General features: G+C 45.7%; 1 protein-coding gene across 2 annotated transcripts in view; it reads right to left on the bottom strand.

The window, feature by feature from the left end:
* Positions 1-2,209, bottom strand: part of SLC22A3 (solute carrier family 22 member 3) — a 75,313-nt gene extending 73,104 nt beyond the window's left edge. For both annotated transcript variants that reach the window (XR_013975626.1, XM_080941678.1), the window contains exon 1: positions 1,772-2,209. Coding sequence is in view for 1 of the 2 variants with exons in the window: in XM_080941678.1 (XP_080797804.1) it covers positions 1,772-2,185 (414 nt within the window). In the remaining variant the exon portion in view is untranslated. The remainder of the gene's footprint in view (positions 1-1,771) is intronic.
* Positions 2,210-26,374: the final 24,165 nt, after the last annotated feature.

Here is a 26,374-nt window from a genome sequence, read left to right as displayed (position 1 = left end):
AAGCTCCCAGAATACTGAGAGGCTCCTGTGGGATTCTGAGCTACTTTGAGTGGTGGGCGGGGCTCCCAGAACACATGGAGAGCTTCTTCCTAAGAGCAACATGTTAGTGCTGTGCCACAAGAAGTTAAAATTATTTGGGGTTTGAAAAGGAAATCTTTCCAAGAGGTTTTAAACCCACATCAGCAGCTTAAAGGAAGGCACCCTAAATAACACTTCAGTTTGCCCCCTGAAGAAGTCTGGTCACCATTCTGTTCACACTGGGTTGTCACCTGCTAGTGGTAAAAGGACATGCATGGGATAAGGAAGTTAAGTGACAGAAGCCCCACAGCTCCCGGAGACCCTGTCCTGATTTCCCGCCATTCTTTACCATGGTTGAGGAAGGTAACCCACTCTGACGATATCCTATCGTCTCTTGAATTCCAGCATATTCTTGAAGCATCTGCCAGAGTATTTGCTCACAGATATCTATGACCCTCTTCTTGGATAACTAAGGCTTGCCTTCGGTCATGTCAACCTTTCTAGAGTGGGTGCACATTTTGTTTTTAAAGGTTTTTTTTTTTTTTAATGTTCACTTTTTAATACAGTATGTGCATTGCAGGAGGGTGCACTTGTATTCTGATGTGTGCGTGTGGAAGTCAGGAGACAATGACTTGGGTTTTTTTTTTTTTTTTTTTTTTTTTAAGGCAATGTCTTCGGAACTTCACTGAGTAGGCTACCACATCCAAATGCAGCTTTACAAGAAAGAACAGCTTCATGGAGCTGGATCCCTACAGAATGGGCATTTCTGCTTCCTGGTAGTACATTTCCCTTGTTATCTAAACAAGTGCTTTGGACAAGAACTAGATTAGAGACAAACATGCTTCTGTCTATGTTTACCTGAGTACACTCAATTATCTTACAAAGATTAAGTAGAGTTCTGACTGTAGGTAAAAACTCTGCCAAACAGTTCCTCTGTGGACCAGGAGTTTCTGAAGTGACTTAAAAAGTGAAAGCTCACAGCCTCACAACTCACAGTGGGGGAGGGTGTGGAATCAGTTAGGGTCTGAGTGAGAGACACCCCCCCCCAAGAGTACGGGGGGGGGGGATTGCCTCTTCCTCCACAGGTCCTAGCAGCCACCACAGTAAATGGAAAAATGCCCCCTTTTGTGCCTCCCTATAGTTTACTAGCAGGAAAAACCATAAACTCTTGTCCAATATTCCAGCGTTCCTGATTTCTCTTAAATTGCTGCTCTTTGTCCCCAAGGCAGTTTTACCAAAAATTATTGCCAGGAAGAGCCCAGACCTTTGTCCCCCTGCATGTCAGATAATCATTTGGACACTGGAAAGAAGTCACGCTGTCTTCAAGAATTCAAAATCGATTCCCCCTCTCCTGTGCCCCCTGGAGAGAAGCCAACTCAGGCATGCCAACATAGTCCAACCCCGCCCTCCCGAAGCAGAGAACTCCCAGCCATAATCTCCGATCACTGTGCCAACATATCTCAGTGACAACCGTGGAGGCAGGTGCCTATGAAGCTTCTCCAAGTTGGCTTCTAGGAAAGTTGTCCTTTTTACCTAAACCAGGTCATCTCTTAGCCTGCTCTTTAGGACAGGGACATAAATAAAGGCTTTCCCACGATTTGCAAGGCAGCACTTTGCAAGCATGGGTTAGAACCTTAGCAGGTCCCCAAAAGTGATGGGGTCTCCAAGTCATGAAGACTCCAGGAACCTAGTCTGGAGGCCACCTTCTTATACTTGTTGTGTGACAGGAGATGGTGCGCAAAGTCAGACTTACCTGGCTGACGATGGTGGAGTGGGTCTCCACATAGCGCCAGTCGCTGCTGCAGGGCACCAGAGGAGCGGAGCGGTTGGGAAAGGCAGCCAGTGGGTCGCAACTGAGCTCTGAGCTGGTATTGGTGGCTTCCAGCAGGTAGCGGTGGCAGTGGCGTTGGCTCCGGCGCTCAGCTGGTACATGGAGCTCCGGTGTGGTGAGGTTCCACTCCTCCTCAGGGCTCCAGGCGCAGCGCTCGGCCAGCGCGGTGGCGCGCGGCCCGCGACACCAATAGTAGTCGGGCTGACTGCCCAGGAAGACCACACCGACGAAGACGAAGGCGAAGGTGACACCAGTCAGGCACAGCAGCAGGAACACGCGCTGCTGGAAGCGCCCAAACTCGCCCGCCTTCCTCAGCACCTGGTCGAACGTGGGCATGGTGCGCCCTGCCACCCCGCGCCCTGTCGCTGCTGCCCGGCCTGAGAGTGACCCGCGGGCGCCGCCGCCCGCAGCTCTGCACCCGCCGCCCCCGCCTCGCTCGCTTGCTCGCCCTGGCAGCCCGCCCCGGGCTGCTCCTCCTGCTCCAAGCTCCCGGCCTCCTGCCCGTACGCGCCCGGGACCAGTGTAAACCCGGAGAGCAGATTGGGGTGGTTTCACAGCAGTGTCACCGTGCACCAAGGTCCGGGACCTGTAGCTTGCCCTAAGAGTTCACTGAGTTCCAGGGTTATCCAGACTTGCCAGACTCAGGACTCAGCAGACTCCAGTGCTCCTAAGCGGCAGGGGCCCAAGCCACTGTGCTCCCAAAGTGACAACCAGCAGCTCCAGGAACAGAATTTCATACCTGCACCTGCACCTGCGTCATCACATTCCTGGCGATAAGGTAGGATAGTGGCGACATAGCAGAAACAGACTCTTACAATGGGACAGAGGGGCAGCCCACAGGGCTAAAAGATCTGCTTAATCCCGAAGTTCACGGGGAGAAGGGAGCACATCAAGACAAAGACCTTCGCACACATTCGCATCTGAATCTCTAAGGACCAGCGGTGCTGAGTCCATCATCGTAGGGTCTTACTTGCCCCTCAAACATCTGCAGAGCCTGTAGGATGCACAGCAGGTGTGGACCCTATGGACTGGCACAGCGGGTTGCCAGTCAGCTGCAGGCTGCAGAACGACCTGGGATATTGCGCTGAAGCGCGCATTCTCGTTTCTCCACCCAGCTCTTCTGGTCCCCACCTCGTGCCATCAGCCACCCTTAGTTAACTTTCTCAAGGAATCCAAAGAGCACAGGTTTATTCCCTTTCCAGAAGACTATCTCTCCCCACCTCTGTCCTTCTCCTTCTCTGTCTCTGTCTCTGTCTCTCTCTCTCTCTCTCTCTCTCTCTCACACACACACACACACACACACACACACAAACCATTTGCACATATCTCACATGCCCCTCTGGTCCCATTTGTCATCTCCTGCTGAACCCCCAGACTGGGTCTCCCCTCTCCTGCCCACTTCCTCCTCCTGAGCTGGCTTTTGGTACAAGCACATCTACAAGCACATCGTACCTGCCCCAGCCTCAGAATCTCAGTAGCATTCCAGTACCTTTCCCTTTGACTCCAATGTCACCAGTGAGGTTTGGTGACACCCAACTCTTTCCCTACACAAGCACATCTCCAGGCTCCCCTTTCTGCCTTGTCTTCCAAGCCCTCACACCAGCCAATCAGTTACAGGTTTACTCTCTCTCTTGGTCACCTCAACTGTGCTGCCCCTACACCTCAGGTTTCACGTAAAGAGAAACGTGTGTTCTGCGCCTTCACTTCTATACAAAGGCAGTGCACTGTAGGTACTTAGCAAAAGTTTGTGTGGGCTGTTTGCCATGTCCCACCACTCTGTGTGTGCCCCACCTCCCTCTTTTTCCACATCAACGGGCCCTTGGTGTCCACCCAGGCTCAGCTGCTCTTGGCACTGGGGCCTCTGCCCTCTGGACCAGCCCATCTTGCTGGATGACTTTTCATGAGGCGGCTTGGACGTTCCACCTGCAATGCCTGCCTTGATCTCCAAAGCAAGCCCACATTGCTCAACGCTTTTCAAAGTCCTGTTTCTCTTTCTGTCTCCTGCCTGCATTCTCTCTGTTTCTTGGGGACTTGTTGGGTTTGGATGACATTGTTTGTATATCTTTGTACTTTGCTCATTGATAAACTTGTGTGATAACTCCGGCGGTGTCTTCTTAGTCTGTGGATTAACGTCTCACTTTTTTTTCTCCCTGTGAGAAATCTCAATTTGGATGGAATAAAGTATACATTTTTCATAGCCCCTGCTTTTTGTGTCTTCCCATAAAAATCCTGTTTTACTAAGATGTTAAGTGTTTTCACATATTCACACACACGAATACACACAAACATACACATATATGTACACACATATACACATACATATACACATACACACATAAACACATATACACACATATGCACAAACACATATATATACACATTCACACACATACACACAGATACATACACACATTCACACATACACATACATGCACATACACACACATGTATACACACACATACATATATCATGTTTTGCTCATGGTACTCTGCACTGAGCTATACCCTTGACCTTTATATAGTTTTATTGAATTGTATTTTTCACATTGAATTTTAATATCTCTGGAGTTAATTCTGGACGGAGTATGGCAGGATCTAATTTTACTGAGTCTTCCATATGGTCAGGCAGCTATCGGAATGCACTGGATAATTTTGCCTGGATGTATAGCTCTGTTCCCGTCTGTATGGGACTCCAGCTGTGCAGGAAGAACCTGACCTGTACCCTTCATCCTGTCCCATGCAGCTGCCATTGCTCTTCAATGCCCCTCTATGACAGTCTTAATATCTCGGAGTCTGAGTCCCACCTCGCCTCCCCTACGTATCTTTGTAAGAAAAAGATGACGGGGCACCAATGAAAGGAAAAGTCACTGAAAGGAAGAGTCACAGGGCACCAATGTTGTGAAAGGATGATGATCCGAGTCACGGCACCAATGTTAGGGAGAAGGATGAAGAGAGTGGGGGGCATATGGCCCATGGAGGTGCAGCGAGGCCTGGGGGCAAGGGAGATGCCTCTGGGGGGTCCATGTTGGGAATCCCTTCCCTGAGGGACCAGCCACACAACAGTATAGTACAAAATAGAGTTTATTCAGGTCACGGGAGAGTTAAGAGGGTGGTAGAGGCAGAGAGAGAGAAGTAGATTAGTAGAGGCCAGCCATGAGCACATGGGACAGAGGGGGGAAGGGAAAGGGGAGAGCAAGGTTGCAAGAGCACAAGGGCAAGAGAGGCCAAGAGAGAGAGGAGGGGTCAAGCAGCTCCTTTTATAGTGTCAGGTCACTGGGGCGGAGCATACCTGGCCACTGCTGGGTAATTGAGGGGTGGGGTATACCTGGCTGTTGCTAAGTAACTGAGGGGTGGGGTTTACAGAATCCCAACAATCTTGCCTGTCTTCAGAATGAACTTGGTCATCGCTGGGACTCTTGTCTTCCATATGTATTTTACATTTTGGTAAATTCTACACATATTTGACTGTTGAAGGGAACTTTTATTGAAAGTCACATGTGCAGTTTATTTTTCTCTCTGCTTTAAAGGAAGTTAGAGAGCAAACAATTCTCTCTCTTTCTGTCTCACACACACATATGTGCTCATGTGTACACACATATATACATATGCATATATATACAATACATTCTATATGTATATATATGTTGTATATACACATATGTGTGTTTACAATATACACATATTACAGTGCTGGAATGGAACCCTGGGCCTCAGTTGTGTTTGGGCAAGAGTTCTGCCACATTGCCAGCCCTCAATCTTTTTACCTTCAAAGCACTAAAAGCAGTTGAGTGTGCTGCAGCACATCTGTAATCCCAGCCCTTGAGAGGCCTGGGCAGGAAGACAGCCATAAGTTTAAGGCCAGCCTCGTCTATAAGATGACTTCTGACTAGCTAGGGCTATAGAGTAAGACCCCGTCTCAACAAAAACAGTACATCCATCACACACTGCTCTGTACCTGCACCATCCAATATGGCACAGCCACACACACATTCTTAAACTCATATTCATTAAAAGAAAAGATGGCAAGCCGTGTTCCTCATGACCACATGAGTTTAGTGGCTAACGTGGTCTCTTCGGAAAGCAAATGCGTTTTCCATCGCCAGGGGACATTCTGGAGCACATCACTGACCTAGGCACTGTGACCAACTGACACTCATTGTAGTTTCCAAAAACAACTGGAAACAGAACCCCCACTCACCCCACCAACACAAATCTACAACAGAAATAAAATCATGTCACGAAGACACTTTCATTTCCATGTTTACTCTGACATTATTTCTACGAAGCTATAGAACCAACCATGGTATCCAACCATAGATGAATGAAGAAAATATGCATCAGTGGATGGATGAAGAATATCTATATCTATCTATCTATCTATCTATCTATCTATCTATATATTTCATATATATTTCATGCATACATACATATTTCATTTATTCTGCTTGGACAAAATAAAGCACACACTTATGTGCATGTGCACGTGTGTGCCCCCCCCCCCCACATGGATGCTATTGAGTCAATGAGTCAAAGTAAAAGAATGAAATCCAATTACATGCATGTCTGGGTGGAACGTGGAGAACCGTTTTGGCACCGCTGGTCAGCTGGTGGCGGAGAAATATTAATTTTTCAGGACAGCTGACCGTAGGCAGGAAACTGGCTTTTGTGCTGTGCCCCTTAAGGGCTAGAATTAAGCACATTTGCCTCTGAAGTTCAGAGCAAACTGCTTAGAACTGAAGCCCAGGAAGGTACATTTACATTTGAAATGTTGCTCAGGACAGCGGATTTAGGCAGTGGCAGCCTCTTTTATCACCTTTTATCCCTGATTTTCTTTCACACCTGGCCTCCAGAAGGATTTTTACAGGACCTTTGATTGTTAACTTGCTTGTTCCCTGTCTTAGAACTGATGTAATCTTTCTGCGTGCAATTAAAGTTGTATATAAGAAACCTAATAAACAAAGGCTTCGCTTTGGCCACAAGGCTTCAGCCTCAAGTCGGGCGAGTTACATTGCAGCTTTAACTAACTTGTCTTTTTCTTTCAATCCTTGCTCCAGTTCCGGGTGGACCTCTTGGGAGTTCGAGCTGGTCTCCGACAGTGGAACTGGACTATATCATGTTAAATGAACAAAGCTGGACACAGAGAGTCAAACCCACATATTCTCACTCATGTGCCAAATGAAGAAGAAAATAGTTCCAGCATTATCTGATATAACAAGGTAACCCACAAGCCACCACAACTTAGGATGTATTTCGAGGTAATTAGAAAAGTCCAAAGAAATGATCAGTGCTTAAAGAAATGAAAATACTAATTATCCTGATTTGACCATAACGTATTATACCACACAACACAAATATGTCTGTTAATTTGAAAGATAAAATGTTAATTGAATAGTAATTCTTTGCCCTCTACCTCAGCTTCTATAAAACATACAAACATAACATTTTTTTTAAAGATCACTTTTCATTGTGTGTGCGCGGCTACGTGCACGTGTGCAGCAGGTGCCTGCAGAGGCCAGAGGAGGGGAAAAGATCAGTGGGGCTGGAGTTCCAGGCTGCTGTGAGCCCTCTAAAACAGGCACTGTATGTCAAACAGCACCTCTAGGAGAAAATCATATACTCTTAATCACCAAGCCACCTCTCCAACTCTAGAAAGATGATTTTGTTTCAGTTTATTTAACTGAACATTACAGCTACCATGTTAGCACTTGTAGACTGGAAAATATAAGGTACTATAAATATTCACCACATACATCAAAGTAAGTAAATCTCATTTATTCTGCTTGGACAAAGGAAAGCACACACGTGGGCACACACCCACACAAAGCACACATGTGCGTATACGCATAGGCATTTGTTTGTTTGGGAAACTGACAAATGTTAAAACACAGCCTTTCTTATTCTTTTTTTTTTTTTCAAAAACCATGCATTGATGTGAACAATTCCTGGCAGTTGAACTGGTACCAGCAAGTCCTCAGGTGAGAGGTCAAAAGGACTCATACCCCTGTTTTCCAGGAGTGGAGAAGAATGTCCCAGAGGCATTTTACCATATTTGGCATCAGAAAGTAAGGCGCTCTTTCCACTGTCAGTCACAGGTTAAGGTAGAAAGAACCACCCCCACCCCTCCACTCGCACCTTTCCCAGGCTGTTACTCTGTGGACTATGGACAGACAAATCCAACTTATGGACCGACAAATCCAACTTATGGACCCAAATCTCCCTACTTAATTGACCAACCAACATTATTACCTTTCCCTTGTTGATTAGTTTTCTTTAGTTTCTTAGAAGAAAAATTGGGTTCTGATTCTTTATCTCCCCCCCCCACCCCCCAAACGAACGCTTTCTCTAACTAGCCTTTCTGGGATCAGCTCTGTGTTTTCTTTTTCTGTGACTCCTGTTCCTCAGCTTCTCCTCTGTGTAGGAGAGACACCTTCTGGCCCCAGTCCTCTAATTCTCCTGAGCTCCTGCCCTGTACTCTCTTGAGTGCCCCACCAAGTTCATCTCTTGAAGCCTTAGCTTCCACTGAGATAGTGTTTGGAAAGGAAGCTTTTGATAGATAATTAGGTGAAGTCACAGGGATGGGGGTCTAATGATGAAGTAAGTGTCCTCTTTTAAAGGAACAGAGAGAGATGGGACCATCCCGGCCAAGCTGTCTTGGACTTCTAGCTGTAGAGCCATGGGAAAACCCATCCCTGTCCTACCGGTCTCCATTGGTGGTGCTCCATTTCAGCAGTCAGGCAGACTGAGGCCTTTGACATCTAGTTGCTTCCAGCAAGAACACTGAGCAATTAGAGAGGCCACAGAGTGGTGCCCACGATCTACCTCCCCTGTGTAAAACCCACAGGGGTATGCTAGTTGGGGTTGAAAATAACCACAAAGTAGAATATGGAATCTCTCCTCCTGGCTTGGTGGACCACTCTGTGAATGATACCATATAAGGCCTCGAGTCACACTTGGAAGAAACTGGCCTTTTTTTTTTTTTTTTTCTGAGAGTGACCAGTCTTCTGTCTTCCAACCTGAGCTGCAGGGTGTCTGCTCATGCTAAGCCTATGCTAAACCCATGGCCCAGCTCAGGAGCCTCTAATCTGCCTGAAATCTTGGTCCCTAGCTGGTCTGACTGGGGGTAGGCTCTGAGGTTTTATGACTGGTACCCACTTCCTGTTCTCTCCTCTCTGTTTCCTGATCAGAGATGCAATGTGACCATCTGGTCATCCTCTCCTGGTGGCATGCCTTTCCCGCCACAATGGCCTGTATCCCCTTCCTCCCTTAAATTATTCACTGTCTGGTTGTTTGGTCACAGTAACCAACTCAAGACTATTTCTTGCTTGTAATATGCCATGGGTTTAAATTGCCCTTTTCAATGCAAACAGTATTGTAACTTGGGTCATTTTTTTTCATTGCAACTTGCTTGAATTTATTGAGATTGGTTTACTATTGCAGGCCAAAAAATGCCGGCAGATTTTATAGTCAGTGGTCCTGACTCTACTGGCAAGTAGCGGCCACATCTGTGAGCAGCAGCCAGAGAAGGAAGCTAGGCAAGAAGATGCTCATGTATGAGCATCTCACAAGAAGCCATGAGGATTGCGGTGGCAACATACCACTGTCTTGGTTTCAGATTAGGGTGTCTCCGACAGACAATCCCTGGAATGCAGTCAGAATCCTTATCTCAAAGCTACAGTGAGGAGGAGTCATGAGGGACCTGCTCCTTCTTCTTCTAAAGGCAGGTTTGAGGACCTCATGGGTCATCTTTGTGCTGCAGAGTGACATTCTCTGAGGAATCCGCCTCTGTGGCAAAGGTCCAGGAGCTTGACTGACTGGAACCTCATGGTTGTGGAGAGGTGGGATGCCACAGATTGAGAGCTATGGTGACTGTGGTCCTATCTCATTCCCCCGATAGCCGGTGGCTCCCAATCTCTATATTCAGCAGAACAACTTTGTTATTATTATTACTTTGCCATCCACAGCAACTACCAAAAACACCTGGCCACTATGGCGGTGACCTACCACCCCACTACTCCATACAGAGGGTCCTACCACCCCACTACTCCATACAGAGGGTCCTACTACCCACTACTCCATACAGAGGGTCCTACCACCCCACTACTCCATACAGAGGGTCCTACCACCCCACTACTCCATACAGAGGGTCCTACCACCCCACTACTCCATACAGAGGGTCCTACCACCCCACTACTCCATAAATTCACTGACTTTTGACGTTCCATTGTTCTGTGACTAGCAAATCATGTTCATGTAACCTGATCCCCAGAGGAACATGCAGCTCAGAGCGATCTGAACCTGTGTCACTCATATGCAGTTCTTTTATCCCCCTTTGGGGACATCAACACTGCCTCTCTGCCAAGCCAGAGTGTGCTACAACTGTGTGTCTCTCTCCCTCGCTTTGTGAGAAAACATCCGGGCACGTTGCAGCCCAGGCAGATGCTCAGCAGCAAGCAATACTGAATTATACACTCTTTCTCGGGTGTCCGCTGCAATCGGGGGGTTTCCAACTTTGGTGAGAGCAGCTGATTCAACTGTAACATCCATATCTTACTTCAATTCGCTCCCAAATTTGTAAAAGTTAGATTCCTGCAACTGTGACCAAGAGCCCAAGACAGCAAACTAAAAAAAAGGGGGAGTCACGGTTTGACAGTTTCCTTCCTTCATTGTTGTTTGATCACATTGCCGTGGACCCGTGGAGAGACAGCACATCACGTGGGGCCATGTGCTCTACACTCCAAAGAGAAAGAAAGAAAAGGGCGTCACATATTGCTTATTTCTTCTCCAACAGCCTAAGGCTTACTAGACTCTTATTAAAGGTTTTCGACACTCTGAAGGCACCAGGAGGAGGACTGAGCTTTTGTGCATGGGTTCCCAGAGAACATTCCAGGTCAGAGGTCAGTGCCTCTTTATACTCACAGGATGAGGCTCCTTGCCAGGGGTGCTGCTGTGTGCTCTATATAGTGCATCACTTTTCATCCTCAGAGCCACACAAGCCGGTACCTCCTGGAAAGAGTCATTGTCCGGCAGACACTCTGTGTGGCTAGCCTGGGAATTCAGGCTGGGAGACCCTCCTCCCCATCCTCAACCTGTGGGTGTTCTCATCACCGCCACACACTTTCATCACTTCTTCTATGTCGTTTTATAAACATAAAACTTCACTTGTGTTCTCTCTTTTTTTAATGTTTATTTTATTTGTGTGTGTGTGTGTGTGTGTGTGTGTGTGTGTGTGTGTGTGTATGTGTGTGTCTGTAGTGCCCAAGAAGACCAGAAGGGGTACTGTATCTCCTGGAGTTGGAGTTACAGGTGTCTGTAAGCCATCCGCTGTGGATGTTAGATGCTAAGTTTCAAACTCCACTCTTCCAATCTAGCAGTGAGAGATCTCAACTGCTGAGCCAGATATTCATCCCCTGTTTTTTTGCTTATTTTGTTGTTAAATAAAACTATTTTATGCTTTCAACATATGATATTTTTGTCATTGAACCATCAAGGATCTTTCATTCTCAGAACTGAAAGATTTAAGTCACATCAATCTCCTGTTCTTATTTTACAACCAACCAACAAAGGACCAAAGAGTGTAAGAGACTAAAGAGTGAAAAGGCTTTGCTTGATTGACAGGCACAGTGGGCATGGACACAGGCTTACACACAATTACAATCTCCCCAGCTCACACTACTGTTAGAATCTTTCATTTACAGTTCATCTTTTCAGTTAAAAATATAACACATTGTAGAAATCTCTTTAAAACAGTTTGCTAAAATTAATCTCTGTTGTCTACACAAAAACTGACTCAGTCTTCAGTCAAAAGAACACTGTCAGTAAAAACAGTAATTTTTTTGTGGAAAAATAATGGAAGCTTTATGTTGCAAAAGTAAAAGATTCTGAGTATTCATAACACTTGAAAATTAACATGATGCAAGGGTTTCAAAGTACTGTGTTTGTTTGGGAACAGCTGAAGATGACTTTTGATGTTAGGAATGAGCCCTCTACCCACCAGCATCATACCAACCCTGATTTCCCAGGTCTGCGAATGGAATGCTGAGATACAGAAAAGAATCACTGGGTGTCTAGGATGTGGTTTGGCCAACAAAGTGCCTGCCTGCCTAGTGTGCGAAAAGCCCCAAATTCAGCCCCTATAACTGTACGGTGGTCCATGCCTGTAATCTAGAGAGTCGGAAGCTCTACATAGTGAGTTCTAAGCCAGCCCCATCCCTGAGATCTCCTCTCACATAGTGAGAGGACAAACCCATAAAGACCTTATGGAGACTCACTGGGCTGATTTTTACAATCACTTTAATTAAGTCTTACCCTGTTCAGAAACAAAGGGCATTTCTAAGTATTGATACTCTGCTAGGGCAACAGCCCCGAAAAACTGCAGAAGTGATTCTGTCGCTGAGCTCTTTCTCAGAAGGACATGACAATCCCTGGGGGGATGGGGGGAGGCTTGCTCCATCCTCAGCCTTATAATTGCACAACGACTCTCGGTTCACTCCAGAGCTCAGACAGTTTTACAGGAGAGACAGTTTTACAGAACAGGAGAGTTCTGCCTCCTGACCACCATTTCCACAGGAAATGCTTCCATGTTCCAGAAAACCAGTTTATAAGAGCATCCTTGTAGCCAAACCTGTTTTCTACCAGGGATTGTCTGTATGCTTGATGTTGTGATAGTTGCCATGGTCAAGAGACCATTTAGCTCACAGGGCAAGTAAAACAAGAGCCATGGGCTGTGGGTCTCTTCAGACTTGAATGTCTTTATGTAGACACAGAAGCGAATCCTTCCAATGTGGTAATCAATCGTAATCCCACAAGCCAAGTCTCAGAAGAAGTTCATGCCACAGAGGTTTTATGTCTCTCCTGCTCTGCTCTTTTGCTGTTTGAGCAATGGATCCCAGTGACTTCTACCACTAGGTTATCCTTAAATATGCCTATGCTGGGATCTGAGTACAGCCTGGGTCCAAGTTTGTTCCTACAGATTTCCCGAGTTTCAATCAAATCGGGAATGTTACTGAGCATCTATGTTGGTCTACACAATATCCTGTGCACCCAGGTGCTAATTAAAGTAGGAATCTATTGGACCAGCTAGAACACATTCAAATCCAAACTCCAGACAAGTCCCGCCTCTATTACATGTCAAAACTCTCTACACAACAAGGCTTTGTATCACCTGGCTTCTGACCACCTGGTCCCTGACATACTTCTTTCTTCCTCAATCAGATTTCTTTATGGCTACCGTCCGAGATCAGCCCAGATCCCCCTGTCCTACTAAAGCTCAGCCCTCTTCCCAATTCTGGCATTCTCTCTTACGTTTGTCTAGTGTTCACTCTCACTGAACCACCATCCAGTTTATATCTGCTTCTGTACCTTCAATAGCAGAAGAACTACTTACTGCTGCAAGATGGTTAGTCCTTCAGCTCCTAGGCTCTGTTCTGGAATTCCACCTCGGCTGCTCATTTTCTCCGCGTCTCAGATATATCGCTCCTCCTAGAGCTGTCCTCAGATATATCGCTTCAGAGCCTTCCTAACACTGTGACCCTTTAATGCAGTTCCCTAGTTTCCTTTCTGCTTCACAACTGTAAAGTTGCTACAGTTATGAGTCACGGTGTAAATATCTGTGTTTTCTGGTGGTCTTAGGTGACCCCCGTGAAAGGTTCATTAGACCACAGAGGGGTTTCCACCCACAGGTCGAGAACCACTGTCTTAGAGGCTGAGGCTGAAACCAGAGCCAAAGAACAGAATTCACTGCAGTGCTCTGAGGAACAAGAAATTCCTTTCCAAATTCCTTTCTCGTGCCTCTTCCCTAAAATCTACTTTTCCCTCTTAGCTCTGGAGCACGGATGTCCATTGCACACCACAGCACACCCACTGTCACACACCACACTGAGCACAGGGGTGCTTTTCTCCCTGTGAAACCTGTTACTATTGGTGACCCCCTCTTAGTGTGGCAGGGACTGCACTACACATCCATCTTATATGCGAACTGCCCAGGACAGTGCTGGACAGATTGCTAAGAACACCACAAATGCATCTCTTGTTCTCTGGGTCCTTCTGAAGGAAGCACAGTGAGTCACTTGATTATCGCCTTGGAAGACTCAGACTTTCTGGTCCTCTTTGTTTTTTTTTTTTTTTTTTTTTTTTTTTTTTTGATGCGTTTGCTTACTAATACCTTCCCCATACCCAAACAGGGAAAATAAATTAGGTCTTCCGTGGCTTCCAGAAAACACTCTTTCCTGTTCACCCAGAAGCAAGAAACCCATGATCTCACCTTATCAAAATGGGCCAGGATGCCTGACGCAGTTGCTAGCTATTGCCCAATGGACGTTTTCCGCTGTGCCTCTAACCAGCCCATCATGAGTGGGTGTTGCCAATGCGGCCGTTCCCAAAGGAAACTTGGCATGGAGGCTGCTGATTTGCCCTCACAGGTGTTCCACAATCACGATCCGAAAGGCAGGCATTGGCTTGAGAGGGTGCTTTTCACTGCAGATACGGTAGCAAGGAAAACTGATTGCAAAAATCTTTCCACAGGTATTTCATGGCTCCAAAGTCTCCACTTGAGGGCACTGAACAATTTTCTATAGGATATGGAAATGAGATGTCAGGAGCCATCAGTCCCAACCACACTCAGCTCTGAAGTGACACTGCTGGCCCAGAAATCACAGCCCTAGGAATGGCTTCCCAAGTGTCTTGGTGTGATTATTGACGGTGTGACTCAATCAATCCACGTACTTGGGAGGCTCAAGCTGGAAGAGGAATGAAGCTGGGCTTTTCCACACCACTTCTAAGGTAGGTTTTGAAATTACTCTTCCTTTCAGGAAGAGCAATACCAGTTCCTGGAGTCCTGATGGGGAGTGTCCCCGCTTTAGGAACAGGCCTGAGCTCTGACTCCCATGGGCTTTCATGTCTCGGGGAATAGACAGCAAAAAAGGACCACAGCACATGACAAGACGAACTCTAGCCCACTGGCAGAAACAAAGTGGATTCCTGTGCGAGCAAGCATCTTTAACTGTAAGTCCTAAACAGAAGGTGTGTGTTTTAATCTACGGTGTATGAACAGACTCCCCCCCCCAAAAAAGGGTCCCTCTCTAGAAGCTCAAATTCAAACACATCAGTTGGCCAAGGTGCAGAATGTTCAAAGACCTGGAACTCAGGATGAAAACTCCTGAAGATGAGATTAAAGAAAAAGCAAAGGAGACTTGAGTCAAAGTGCTCACTCCGGAGTCCCCAGTGATGGCTAGCAGAGAGAAAACGAGGTTATATACCAGAGGGGGCAACTGAGATGGAGACAAGGCGGGGTAGAAGTGGGATAGCCTTTGGTTAGAGGTTTCTTGGCTGGCCCACAGCTCTCAGCCTTGGCCACGGCAATGGTACAAGAGGATGAAGAAGTGAGAGACCGGCCAGGCAGCCAGGGGCGAATTTTAGACAGTGGGACTCCAAAGACCCAGGGGACCACTGGCTTGGCAATTCAGTGATTGTGTAATAAAGCCATGTGGGCAATGGGTGAGCAATCATGTGTCTGTGTCTTCGGTTTCTCCTTTTCTTGGAATTTAAGGAGGCTTTTTGAGCCTCTGCTCAAAAAAAGAAGACAGGGCACACACAGCAACCCCAGCATTAGGAAGACAAACTGCAGCCTGCCTGCCTTGCAAGACTCTTGTCACCAAACCAAAACCTGAAGCTTAGAGAAACCAGTGAAGACAAAGAGTCTGAGAAGAGAAGGAGGAAGACAGAAGGAGTCGGGGCTCCCCAGAGCCACCTTTGCCCTCCATCACTAAAGGCTAGCCTCCCTACACTTCTTCCAGCCCTTGGCAAGGACTCCTCGAACCCTCCTGACAGGATTGTGAAAGAGCTCTCGGAGGCAGAACATGTCCAGTCAGTGAGACTCGATTCATTTTTTAATTTAATGACTAATTTTGATAGTATTTTGTCATTTTTATTGGATATTTTCTATTTACATTTCAAATGTTATCCCTTTCCCCCCAACTCCCCTCCCCCCTCCCCCTCCACTTTCATGGAGCTTTCATGAAGGTCCTCCCTCTCCCAACCACCCTCTTCACCTCAGTGCCTTGGCATTCCCCTACACTTCGAAAACGCACCTTCATTGGACCAAAGGCCTCTCCTCCCATTGTCGCCAGAGAATGCCATCCTCTGCTGCATATGCACCTGGAGCTATGGGTCTCTCCATGTGTGCTCATTGGTTGATATTTTAGTTCCTGGGAGTTCTGGAAGGTTTGGTTTGTTGATAATATTGTTCTTCCCATGTGGTTGCAGATCCTTTCAGCTCCTTCAGTCCTTTCTCTAGCTCTTTCATTGGGGTCCCCATGTTCAACCCGATAGTTAGCTGCAAGCATCCTCAACTGTATCAGTATTACTCTGGCAGAGCCTCTGAGGAGGCATTTCTATCTGGCTCCTGCCAGTAATCACTTCTTGGCAGGAGTGCTTGGGTATGGTGGCTGCATATGGGGTGGATCCCCAGGTGAGGCAGTCTCTGAATGATTTTTTCTACAAACCCTGCTCCTCTATTTGTCCCTTTTCCCCCTCCCATGAGTGTTTTGTTCACCATTCTAAGAAGGACTGAGGCATTCACATTATGGCCTTCCTTCTTTTTGAGCTTCATAAGGTCTATGAATTGTTTCTTGGGTATTCAGAGGTTTGGGGGCTAGTATCCACTTATCGGTAAGTAGAAACCATGTGTGTGTTCTTTTGTGACTGGGTTACTTCACTCAAGATGACAGCTTCTAGTTCCATCCATTTGCCTAGGAATTTCATAAAGTCATTGTTTCTAATAGCTTAGTGGTACTTTATTGTATAAATGTACCACACTTTCTATATCCATTCCACCATTGAAGGACATCTGGGTCATTTCCAGCTTCTGACTATTATAAATAAGGCTGCTATGATCACGGTGGAGCATGTGTCCTTGTCATATGTTGGCACATCTTTTGGGAATATCCCCAAGAGTGGAATAGCTGGGTCCTCAGGTAGTACTATGTCCAATTTTCTGTTAAACCACCAGACTGATTTCCAGAGTGGTTGTACCAGCTTGCAATCCAGCCAACGATGGAGGAGTGTTTCTCTTTTTCCATATCCTTGCCAGCATCTGCTGTTACCTGAGTTTTGATCTTAGCCATTCTGACTGGTGTAAGGTGGAATTTCAGGGATGTTTTGATTTGCATTTTTCTGATGACTAGGGATGTTGAACATTTCTTTAGGTGCTTTTTAGCCATTCGATATTCCTTGGTTGATAATTCTTTGTTTAGCTCTGTACCCAATTTTTAATAGGATTATTTGATTCTCTAGAGTCTAACTTCTTAAGTTCTTTGTATATATTGAATATTAGCCCCCTATCAGATGTAGGATTTGTAAAGATCCTTTCTCAATCTGTTGGCACCATTTTGTCTTTTTGACAGTGTCCTTAGCCTTATAAAAACTTTGCAGTTTCATGAGGTCCTTCATAGTAGTGCACATTAATTGTGCAAAACAAATTTTGTCCCATTTTAATATAGGTAATGTTACATGTTATGATCTATGACCTATTTATTCATACCTATTTCTTCTTTTCCTTCTATTTCCTTCAAGCCCCACTTCTTCTTTCATGAGTGTTTTTGGATTGTCCTCTCTCTCTCTCTCTCTCTCTCTCTCTCTCTCTCTCTCACACACACACACACACACACACACACACACACACACACACACCACTTTCTCTTTTTTGAGTGTAGATTATTATCATTAACACACTGATTTCCAGTTGTGTCCATTTTCCTACAAATGACACACTTTCATTTTTTCTTAAAGGTGAGGAATAGGCTGCCCTATACACATGGCATTCTATACGCATGCCACCCCGTCATTATCCAGTCCCTTGTCGACAGATATCTAGGCTGGTTCCATGCACTGGCCATCATGAACAGTGGTGTACATGGCTGCACAGGTACCTCTGTGTCAAGCTAAGGCTTCCTCCTGGTATATACCCTCCGGAGGTACTGATGGGTCATACAGTTAGCTACGCGTTCTGCATTTTGATGAAACTCCATACCTATTTATCAGTCAGGTTCTTTACCTGACTGGCAATTGTTGTGGAAAATAAAGAACTCATAAAGGACTAGGGCCAAAGAGCTCAGTAGAGAACTTGCCAGCAGCCCCTGCTATGTCCGACGCTCCTTGACTGGACTTCTTCCTCCTGGCATCCATGATACCTGCTTCCCACAGCCCATCCCTCAGACTTAGCTGCGGGAATCTCACTCAGTCCACTTTTTGTGTGAGCCTTCTTGGGATCAGTTCCAGGACACCTCCTCAGCTATGAAATCTTGGGCATTGATCATAGAGTGTGGTGCTGTTGTAGCTGCAAAAGCAGCTGTGCTCCCAAGTGTGGAAGGGCTCAAAGTCAATATGCAAACAAGGAGGGGTATAAAACAGTGTGTGTGGGTGGAAGACAAAGAGGTGAAGGGAGGGACTATGGGGATAGACAACACTAAGGCACTTTTGAAGGGTCATTCGAAAACCTAGCACTATGGAAGCTTCTTACAATATATACATATATGAAAGAAATCCAAACGGAGTCAACAAATAATGGAAGAGTGAAGGAAGATGTCAAGAAAAGAAAGAATTAAATCAAATTGAGTTATTATCAAAATAAATCCAATGGAAAACCCCAAACAACCCAGGGTATTGCCAAGGATATTGGCATCTCCACAAACTGATGGTAAGACCTATTTCTAAAGACAACACATATCTCCTGGACCAAGGGTATGTTGAACTGGTGTCTAACTAGAGCCTTCATGCCTACTGGCTAGTATTCATGGCACAGAAGGTGCTCTGCACACTACCTGACTTAGTTAGGGTTTTACTGCTGTAAACAGACACCATGACCAAGGCAACTCTTATAAAGACAACATTTAACTGGGGTTGGCTTACAGGTTCAGAGATTCAGTCCATCATCATCAACATGGCAGCGCATGTAAAGGAGGAGCTGAGAGTTCTACATCCTCATCTGAAGGCTGTAGCAGAATACTGGCTTCCAAGCAGCTAGGATGAGGGTCTTAAAACCCACACCCACAGTGACACATTTACTCCAACAAGACCACACCCTCTAATAGTGCCACTGCCTGGGCCGATCATCATACAAACCATGCACCCGCCATCCCTAACCAAGAAGTTATTCCAAACTAACAACTGCTTGCAAAAGAAGCCTTAGTTTTCTCCAGTGGAGTCTCACTAGCTATACAAAACTCCCCTAAAGGACAGGTCCCATGCCCAGCAGTAGATTGGCAACACAATGAGCTCAGTGGTATTTTTGGAGACTTTTTTTTTTTTTTTTTTTTTTTTTGTCTCATACTCTCCTGTTTGGGCACTTAAAAAAAAATCTTACTGATCCTTTCCCTGGATGTTACGGTTTCTGATTCTCTGTTTATTTTGAGTGTGCATATGTCTGCATGTGTATGTTTCTCACGCTTCTTCGTTTTTGCCTTTTTTATTCTGTTATTACTGCTGATTTCTTATTCGCTTGTTTTCTAGAGGGAGAGAGAGATGGCATGACACTGGTGGGGAGCTAGGGAGGATGTTGGAAGAAATGAGGAATATATTGTTTGAAAAAATATTTTCAACTGAAAAAGGAAAGCAAAGCAAATTCTAAGGCAGTGGCGTTTGTGCTTGGTCTCTCTGCTCTTTCTCTACCCGAGAGACTGACATTAAAACAAGAACCAACAGGCCTTAGTGGGAGACAACACTGAAGTTCACACAACCAAACCCAAACTCTAATTCATGTGTCGCTTTGTTTTTATTGACATCTGTGGTGATGATGAACCAGGAGCTCCCGTGTTTAACCATAGACTTTTCGACCCAGGCCCCAGTTTCCAAAATTATGACTGTGAGACTTATTCAGTTATGCATAAATGCCTAGGCCACTTGGGCTTGGGTTTGTTCCCTGTCTAGCCCATAACTTAATTAACCCATTTATTCTGTTCTGCGAGAGCCACATGGCTAGTTGCCTCTCCTTGGTTTCATGTGTCTGTCTCCTCAGAGTTTGGGGCGAGTCTCTTTCCATGCATGACTGACTATCCCAGAGTTCTTCTCTCCCTTTCAGAACCCCCACCTCCTTTTTCCTGCTTCAGTGATAGGCCATCAGCATTTTATTGAGAGGTGATGCTTCCATAGGGTGCACAGGTGTGTTACATCTACACCTGCCAAGGGAACCTTGGCTGGAACAGAAGGCCAAGAGACTGTTGTCCACTCTTGCTTTATCTCAAGTCTGCTAGCAAAGATCTCCTCACTGCTTCTATGAGCCATTGATGCTACATGGTGACTGCTTGAACGCTTGAGTCAGAATGGTCAAGGATGCAAGCAAGGGGGTTTTACCCAACGCTGCTGATGGTGCACACTAAAACACACCTGGAGAATCCTCTTCCCTAGGGCCCCTAGAGAATTCAGTCTGCTTTCTAAGACTCTTTGGAATTAGCAGAGGGTTGGGGGAGCTGGGTGAAACATGGAATAGAAATAACTCTCCTATCTCTTTCTAAAGAAAACTCTTAAAAGCCTGCGCTGTAGGGATAGCTAAATGGATAAACTGCATGGTGTATAATGCTAACGACCCAGACCCCAGTTCAGGTCCCCAAACTCAAAAACTCCTCTTTAGCATCTTGCTATACTGACTCAAGCATTTGAGCAGTGTGGTGGTGTGCATATGCTGGGCCCAGCGGCTGGCACTATTAGAAGGTGTGGCCTTGTTGGAGGAAGTGTGTCACTCTGGGGGTGGGCTTGGAGACCCTCCTCCTAGCTGCCTGAAGATACTCAGTCTGTTCCTGGCTTCTTTTGGATGAAGATGTAGAACTCTCAGTTCCTCCTGCACCATGCCTGCCTGGATGCTGCCATGCTCTTGTCTTGATGATAATGGAATGAACCTCTGAATCTGTAAGCCAGCCCCAATTAAATGCTGTTCTTTATAAAACTTGCATTGGTCCTGGTGTCTGTTTACAGCATTAAAACCCTAACTAAGACAAACAGTCAGCAACAGCTCATAGGAGCTGTAATGGCTATTCCTGGTCATCTACTTGACTATAACTGGAATGAACTACAATCCAGATTTGGAAGGCTTGCCTGTGATCCTGATCTTGAGGCTGGGAGATACAAGTTTCTAACCTGGATCTTGAGGCATAGTGGCTATGAATCCCAGGGAAGGAGATCTCTGAGTTCAAGGTCATCTGGACTAAAGCAAGTGCCACATCTAGGTATGGTGGTACATACCTTTAATCTGGGCCATACCTTCTGCTGGAGACCTACATTAGGAAATTAGAAGAAGGAAGATGCTCTCTTCTTAGCCCGACTGCCTGGTAGGACTGAGCAACTGCTAGATCCTTGGACTTCCATTCACAGCTGCTGCTGGCCATTGTTGGGGAGTTGGACCACAGACTGTAAGTCATCAACAAACTCCTTTACTATGTGGAGACTACCCATGAGTTCTGTGACTCTAGAGAACTCTGACCAATAACAGGAGCAGTGAGGAGATCTTTGCCAGAGACTTGAAACAGAACAGGAGTGGACAACAATGGCAGGTGTCTCTTGGCCTCCCGTCCCAGAAGTCAGGCACAGCAGTGTACATCCATAATCTCAAAATGTGAGGCAGGGATAGGAAGCTTTTCAGCTGTCTAGCCTGGAGTACATAGTGGCTAATTACAAAAGAGACCCCATCTCAAATAAAGTAGAATGTGAAAACTGGTGAGATTGTCCTCTGACTTTTATGTGTGACATGACATGAACAAACATACCCAATACACACACACACACACACACTCTCTCTCTCTCTCTCTCTCTCTCTCTCTCTCTAAAAATTTTTTTCTAAATTAGAAACCATTTTCAACCCTAAAATTAACCCTGAATTTTCTGGCTGCTTCCTAAGGCCATTTCACTACGTACTAAATATTAACATAAGTAATGTTTAAAAACAACAACCAAAACTGAATCTTGGACTGGCTAAGTATCACTAGCACATCTAGACTGGGACAAAAAGCTTCCTGTTGATTTTAAGTGGTGGTTCTCAACCTTAATGCCAGGACCTTTTACTACGGCTCCTCATACTGTAGTGACTTCCAATCAGAAAATGATTCTGTTGCAACATTATAATTGTAATTTTGCTACTGTCATTTATTGCAGCATAAATATGTGTTTTCTGATAAGTGGTCTTAGGTGATCCCTGGGAGAGGGTTGTTCAACCCCCAAAGGGGTCGCTACTCACAGGTTGAGAATCATTGATTTCAATCCATCTCTAACATCCCCCCTCCTTCTTTGCCTTCACAGTCTAGAAATCTATACCCAGCCCGGCACAAAGGCTCTCTGGTGCAGCCAGAGGTAGTTTTACAAAATATAAATCAGGAAGTTAAGGCCAACCAGGGGCTCAAGGGCTCCAGGACCCTTCCAAGAACTTTTCAGCCTATTCTGGGGTGTTTCTTTTGGACCCCAAAGCCTATTTAGGGTGAGGAAGGAGGCCAGCTGGGCTGAGTCTATGGTAGACTAATGTCTAGCAAGAAGATCTTACCTTCACACTCATATGCAACATCTACTTTGACAATACATCAGTGTGCTAGAATGTTTTAGTTTAAAATATTTAATGAAAACGTGGAAAAAAAGAAAAATACAGACGAAACATGGGAAAGCAATTATCTCCCATAAATCCCTTCCCATGATTCCTTCTGAGACTCTCTAAGCATAGAACAAGGAAAGGCTGGCCCGGCTCTCCACCATTGGTCACTCCTATCACCTTTGGAGGCACCACATTACATTCTCAGGTCTCAGCTGATAGTGTGCTTGCTTAGCACGTGTGAAGCCCTTAGATCAAGGCCAGTACCACTTAAAGCAGGTGGGGTGGTACACGCTTATAACCCCAGCACTCAAGAGCCAGGGGCAAGAGTATCAGAAGTTCAAGGTCATTCTCAACTACATAACAAGGTCAAGGCTAGCCTTAGCTATGTAAGAGCCCCTCCCTCAAAGCAAACAAACAAACCAGACCAAGCATCTCTTTGTCTCAGAATCTCTATGGTCAAAATTGAAACCCCTCCCACCCAGGATCGCACAAGGCATCCTGTTGTGGGAGGATGGCAAAGGGTACATCCAGTTCTGTGCCACAGCTGCTAATGCAGCTTTACCCATCATGGCTGACCTAGTGTGCGTAGGACAACTCCCCTGAGCCTCCTTTCCCATGTTAGAAAGACACAAGCCTGAGAGCAGGCACAGTTACTCCCTCTCCAACTCCAAGAAAGCTTCAAAAATGATTCTCCCCAGGAGTCCCTTCCAACCAGGGACAGTTCACATTGTGTCCCCAAACATCCTAAGAACATTTGTTGGTCCTATTGTTAGCTAACAGGGTCTTATCGAGGGGTTCTGCAGTTGGAGGTGCCCAGATCCATGTGGGAATCATGAAGAATAGGGTAGCCCTATTCAGTTAAGAATAGCAGTTACTGTAACCCTCTTAACACATCCGTTACCGCATCAGGAAGCTCCGAGGCTAGTCTGCAACACCTGTCTGCACTTTTCTTCCTCGTTGTTGGTTGATTGTGTTACATGCCATCTATTTTGAAAATCTCCTGCTGTACAAGATATTGCGAAAACTTTTGTTGTTTGTATTCTGTGGATCTTTCCCCGCAGCAATTCTAGCATTGCCAATGATCTGGATCATTTGAGGGAAAGCTTATCTATTTTACTCTGACCCTAAGCTTGCAGAGGTATATTAAAAAATGAAGCTCCCATCTTCTTCTGCACCCAGTCCTTCTCAGATGTCCTGAAGCTGACTTCTGGATATTGGGAATGCCACTCGGCTGAAAAGCACCCAAAGGGACCTGGGCAGGAAGCCTGTGTCTCTGCTGGTGTTCTGTAAAGCAGAGAGGCCCTCTTCTCCAATGTCTGACTGGATTGACATTCTTGAGTTAGCCTGACCGCTTATTATTTTGTTTGTGGGTTTATTAGCACATCTATATTAAGGAGACAATACTCAAGGGACATGTAATTGGGGTTATAGAGATGGCTCACCAATTAAGAGCGTTTGATGCTCTTCCAAAAAGCCAGAGTCAGTTCCCAGAACCCACATCGGGAGGCTCACAATCTCTTGTAACTCCAGCTCTAGAGGATCTAACACCTTCCTTTAGACTTCTGAATACATGCTCCTCCATCAAACACACATACACACAATTAAAACATAAAAAGAAAATATTTTTTTAAAAAGACATGCAATTAATTATATGAAAATACTTGTTGTTGTTGTTGTTGTTTTGTTTTTAATATACCAAGGTATGGCTTGGTTTCCGAAGTATTTCTTACTTGATTGTGAATTTTTGTATTTAACAACAGAGTTTCCCTCATAATTCCCTGCATGTTTTAAACATAGATCCCTATGAGCACAATGGCCAAGCTGGTCACACTAAGTAGCAGCATCTCCCCCACTAGGCACACCACTGTACTATAAAATTAAATGGAAACATTCTGAGAGCAAAAAAGCTGGGAGGCAGAGAGGAGTCGCTGAGGATGAGGCTGGCAGCTCAGAAGGACAGTTGTCCTTGGCTCTTTATTAAAGCCGAAGGTTCTTTATCTTCTCAGTGGGGAACTATTGATCCTCAGGCTGTTTTAATAGGACACGCTCACCTTTAGGACAGAAGAGAGCTTACCCCTGCTTACAATCAATTACAGTTTGCTCTCCAGTTAGAACGCATGGATTAAATTATATTTCAGGGTGAGAGACACTCTCAGCTCAGACTGAATCAAAATGTGGAACCTCAACCTCCAAAACTCGCGTCCACAAGGAATTGAAAACCACGTAATAAAGTATACTGCCTAACTAGAAGCTTACAACCAATTAGGTTCTAGTTTGGATATGTTGTTGTTGCATGAAAAAGTTACTCATTGCTCTTTGCTTAACACTTGTTTTGAGACAGGGTCTTATTACATAACCCAGACTAGTCCTAACCCTGCTACAACCTTCCAAGATCTGGACTGCAAGTTCCTGTACATAAGGGGATGACTATAGTTGTTCTGGGTGGTTTTATTCTTCTGCTGAAACAGCTAAACCAGATGGTCTCAAACTGTGGGTCATGACCCCACTAGGGTTTGTGTATCAAATAAATCTCCATATCAGATATTCACATTACAAATTGTAATGGTATCAAACGGTTATGAAATAGCAACAAAATAATTTTATGATGGGTTCACAACAACATGAGGAACTGTATGAAAGGGTCACCGCGTTTGGAAGGACGAGAACCACTGGTCTAAACTGTCCTCTCATAACCAGCATTTAACCCCTAGCTTGGGAACTCCTGAGTTCTGGGTAGAAGGATCTTGCCAGGCATGGGGGGTGACGGCCATCTTCCACGCGTTTCTGTTGTTAAGACACAGCGTCCCTGAGCAGCAGACAGTGTTGACTGTAGCCTGCTTTTAGCGACCCCCCCCCCAACAATCCTCCATTTTGTCCTGAGAAAAGCCTTGACAGCGCCCCTATGTTGTCTGGCTGGCTCTGTAAGCCGGCCCAAATCCAGCCTGACATTTGGCAGTGCTTCCCAGACTGCATCCAGTTCAACGCTCCCTCCACCCCCCCCCCCCCGCCACGAGTTTTGAAGAACAGGCAGGAGAATAGGGCAAGGTCATAGTTTTCCTGAATCTGGGTCAGGTTCAGCTGAGAGTCCCTGTACCCTGACAAACGCATTCCTCCTGCACAGAAGGCTCCCAGCCAGACCTGTTCCGAGTCCCCGTATTTAATCCACACAACCTCACATCTCAGCCACTTACCTGGCAGCCGTGGTCAGCACATGCTCTTGGTCCCTCAACACACGCCAGGTGTCACATGTTGGGCATCAAGATGACTAAACCAGGAAGGATCTCCAAGGGCTTACGTGATAGAAAACAAGGTTGGTTTAGCCTCTTCCATTTCGTGATTCCATAACTTTAACTCCAAGGTTTTTCATTGTAGTTTCCAGTATTGAAAGTGCACAAAGAAGTCTCTTCTATGCCACTCCCTGCAAATACCAGCAGGATGTATTTTCTTGTATTCTTGTATTTTCAAATCCCCCTTGCTCATCATTGATTGTGCTGCTCTGTGACTCTCTAAGGCTCAGTTTCCCTGTCTATATAATGGGTTGTTTTTAGCCACAGCACTGCTCTGTGTTAATGCTGGCTGCTTTGTGTCGCTTGCAGCTATAAACTTTACCCTCCTGTTCTAATCTCTGAGAACCTTTTCCATAACTCTCACTGCCTGTGAGGTCTTCTTTTTTAAGTCAGGGTAAAGAGAATATGGCACTTGCCTCCATGTTGCTTGGGCTTGTGTTCACATTTAACTGTCTCACTAGCAACTCCCAGTCACCAGCGACCTTCTTGAAATGTCCTTTCCTGGCCCACGAAGTCAACCCAACTAGAACCAACCAGTCAGAAGAATTTTCAGCTGCATCTCCGCCTCTCATGTCCGAGGAGCCTGTGTAATATCTGCGTAACATCTGTCAGCAGTTGATGAAAACATCTGTGGTGTGATCCTTGCCTCTCAGTCTTTCTTCTCACCCAGACCCCAGA

This window comes from Micromys minutus, assembly GCF_963924665.1.
Source record: "Micromys minutus genome assembly, chromosome: 30".
NCBI classification, from domain to species: Eukaryota; Metazoa; Chordata; class Mammalia; order Rodentia; family Muridae; genus Micromys; species Micromys minutus.
The sequence above is the reverse complement of the archived record's forward strand: the minus strand, read 5'-3'. Positions and strand labels throughout refer to the sequence as shown.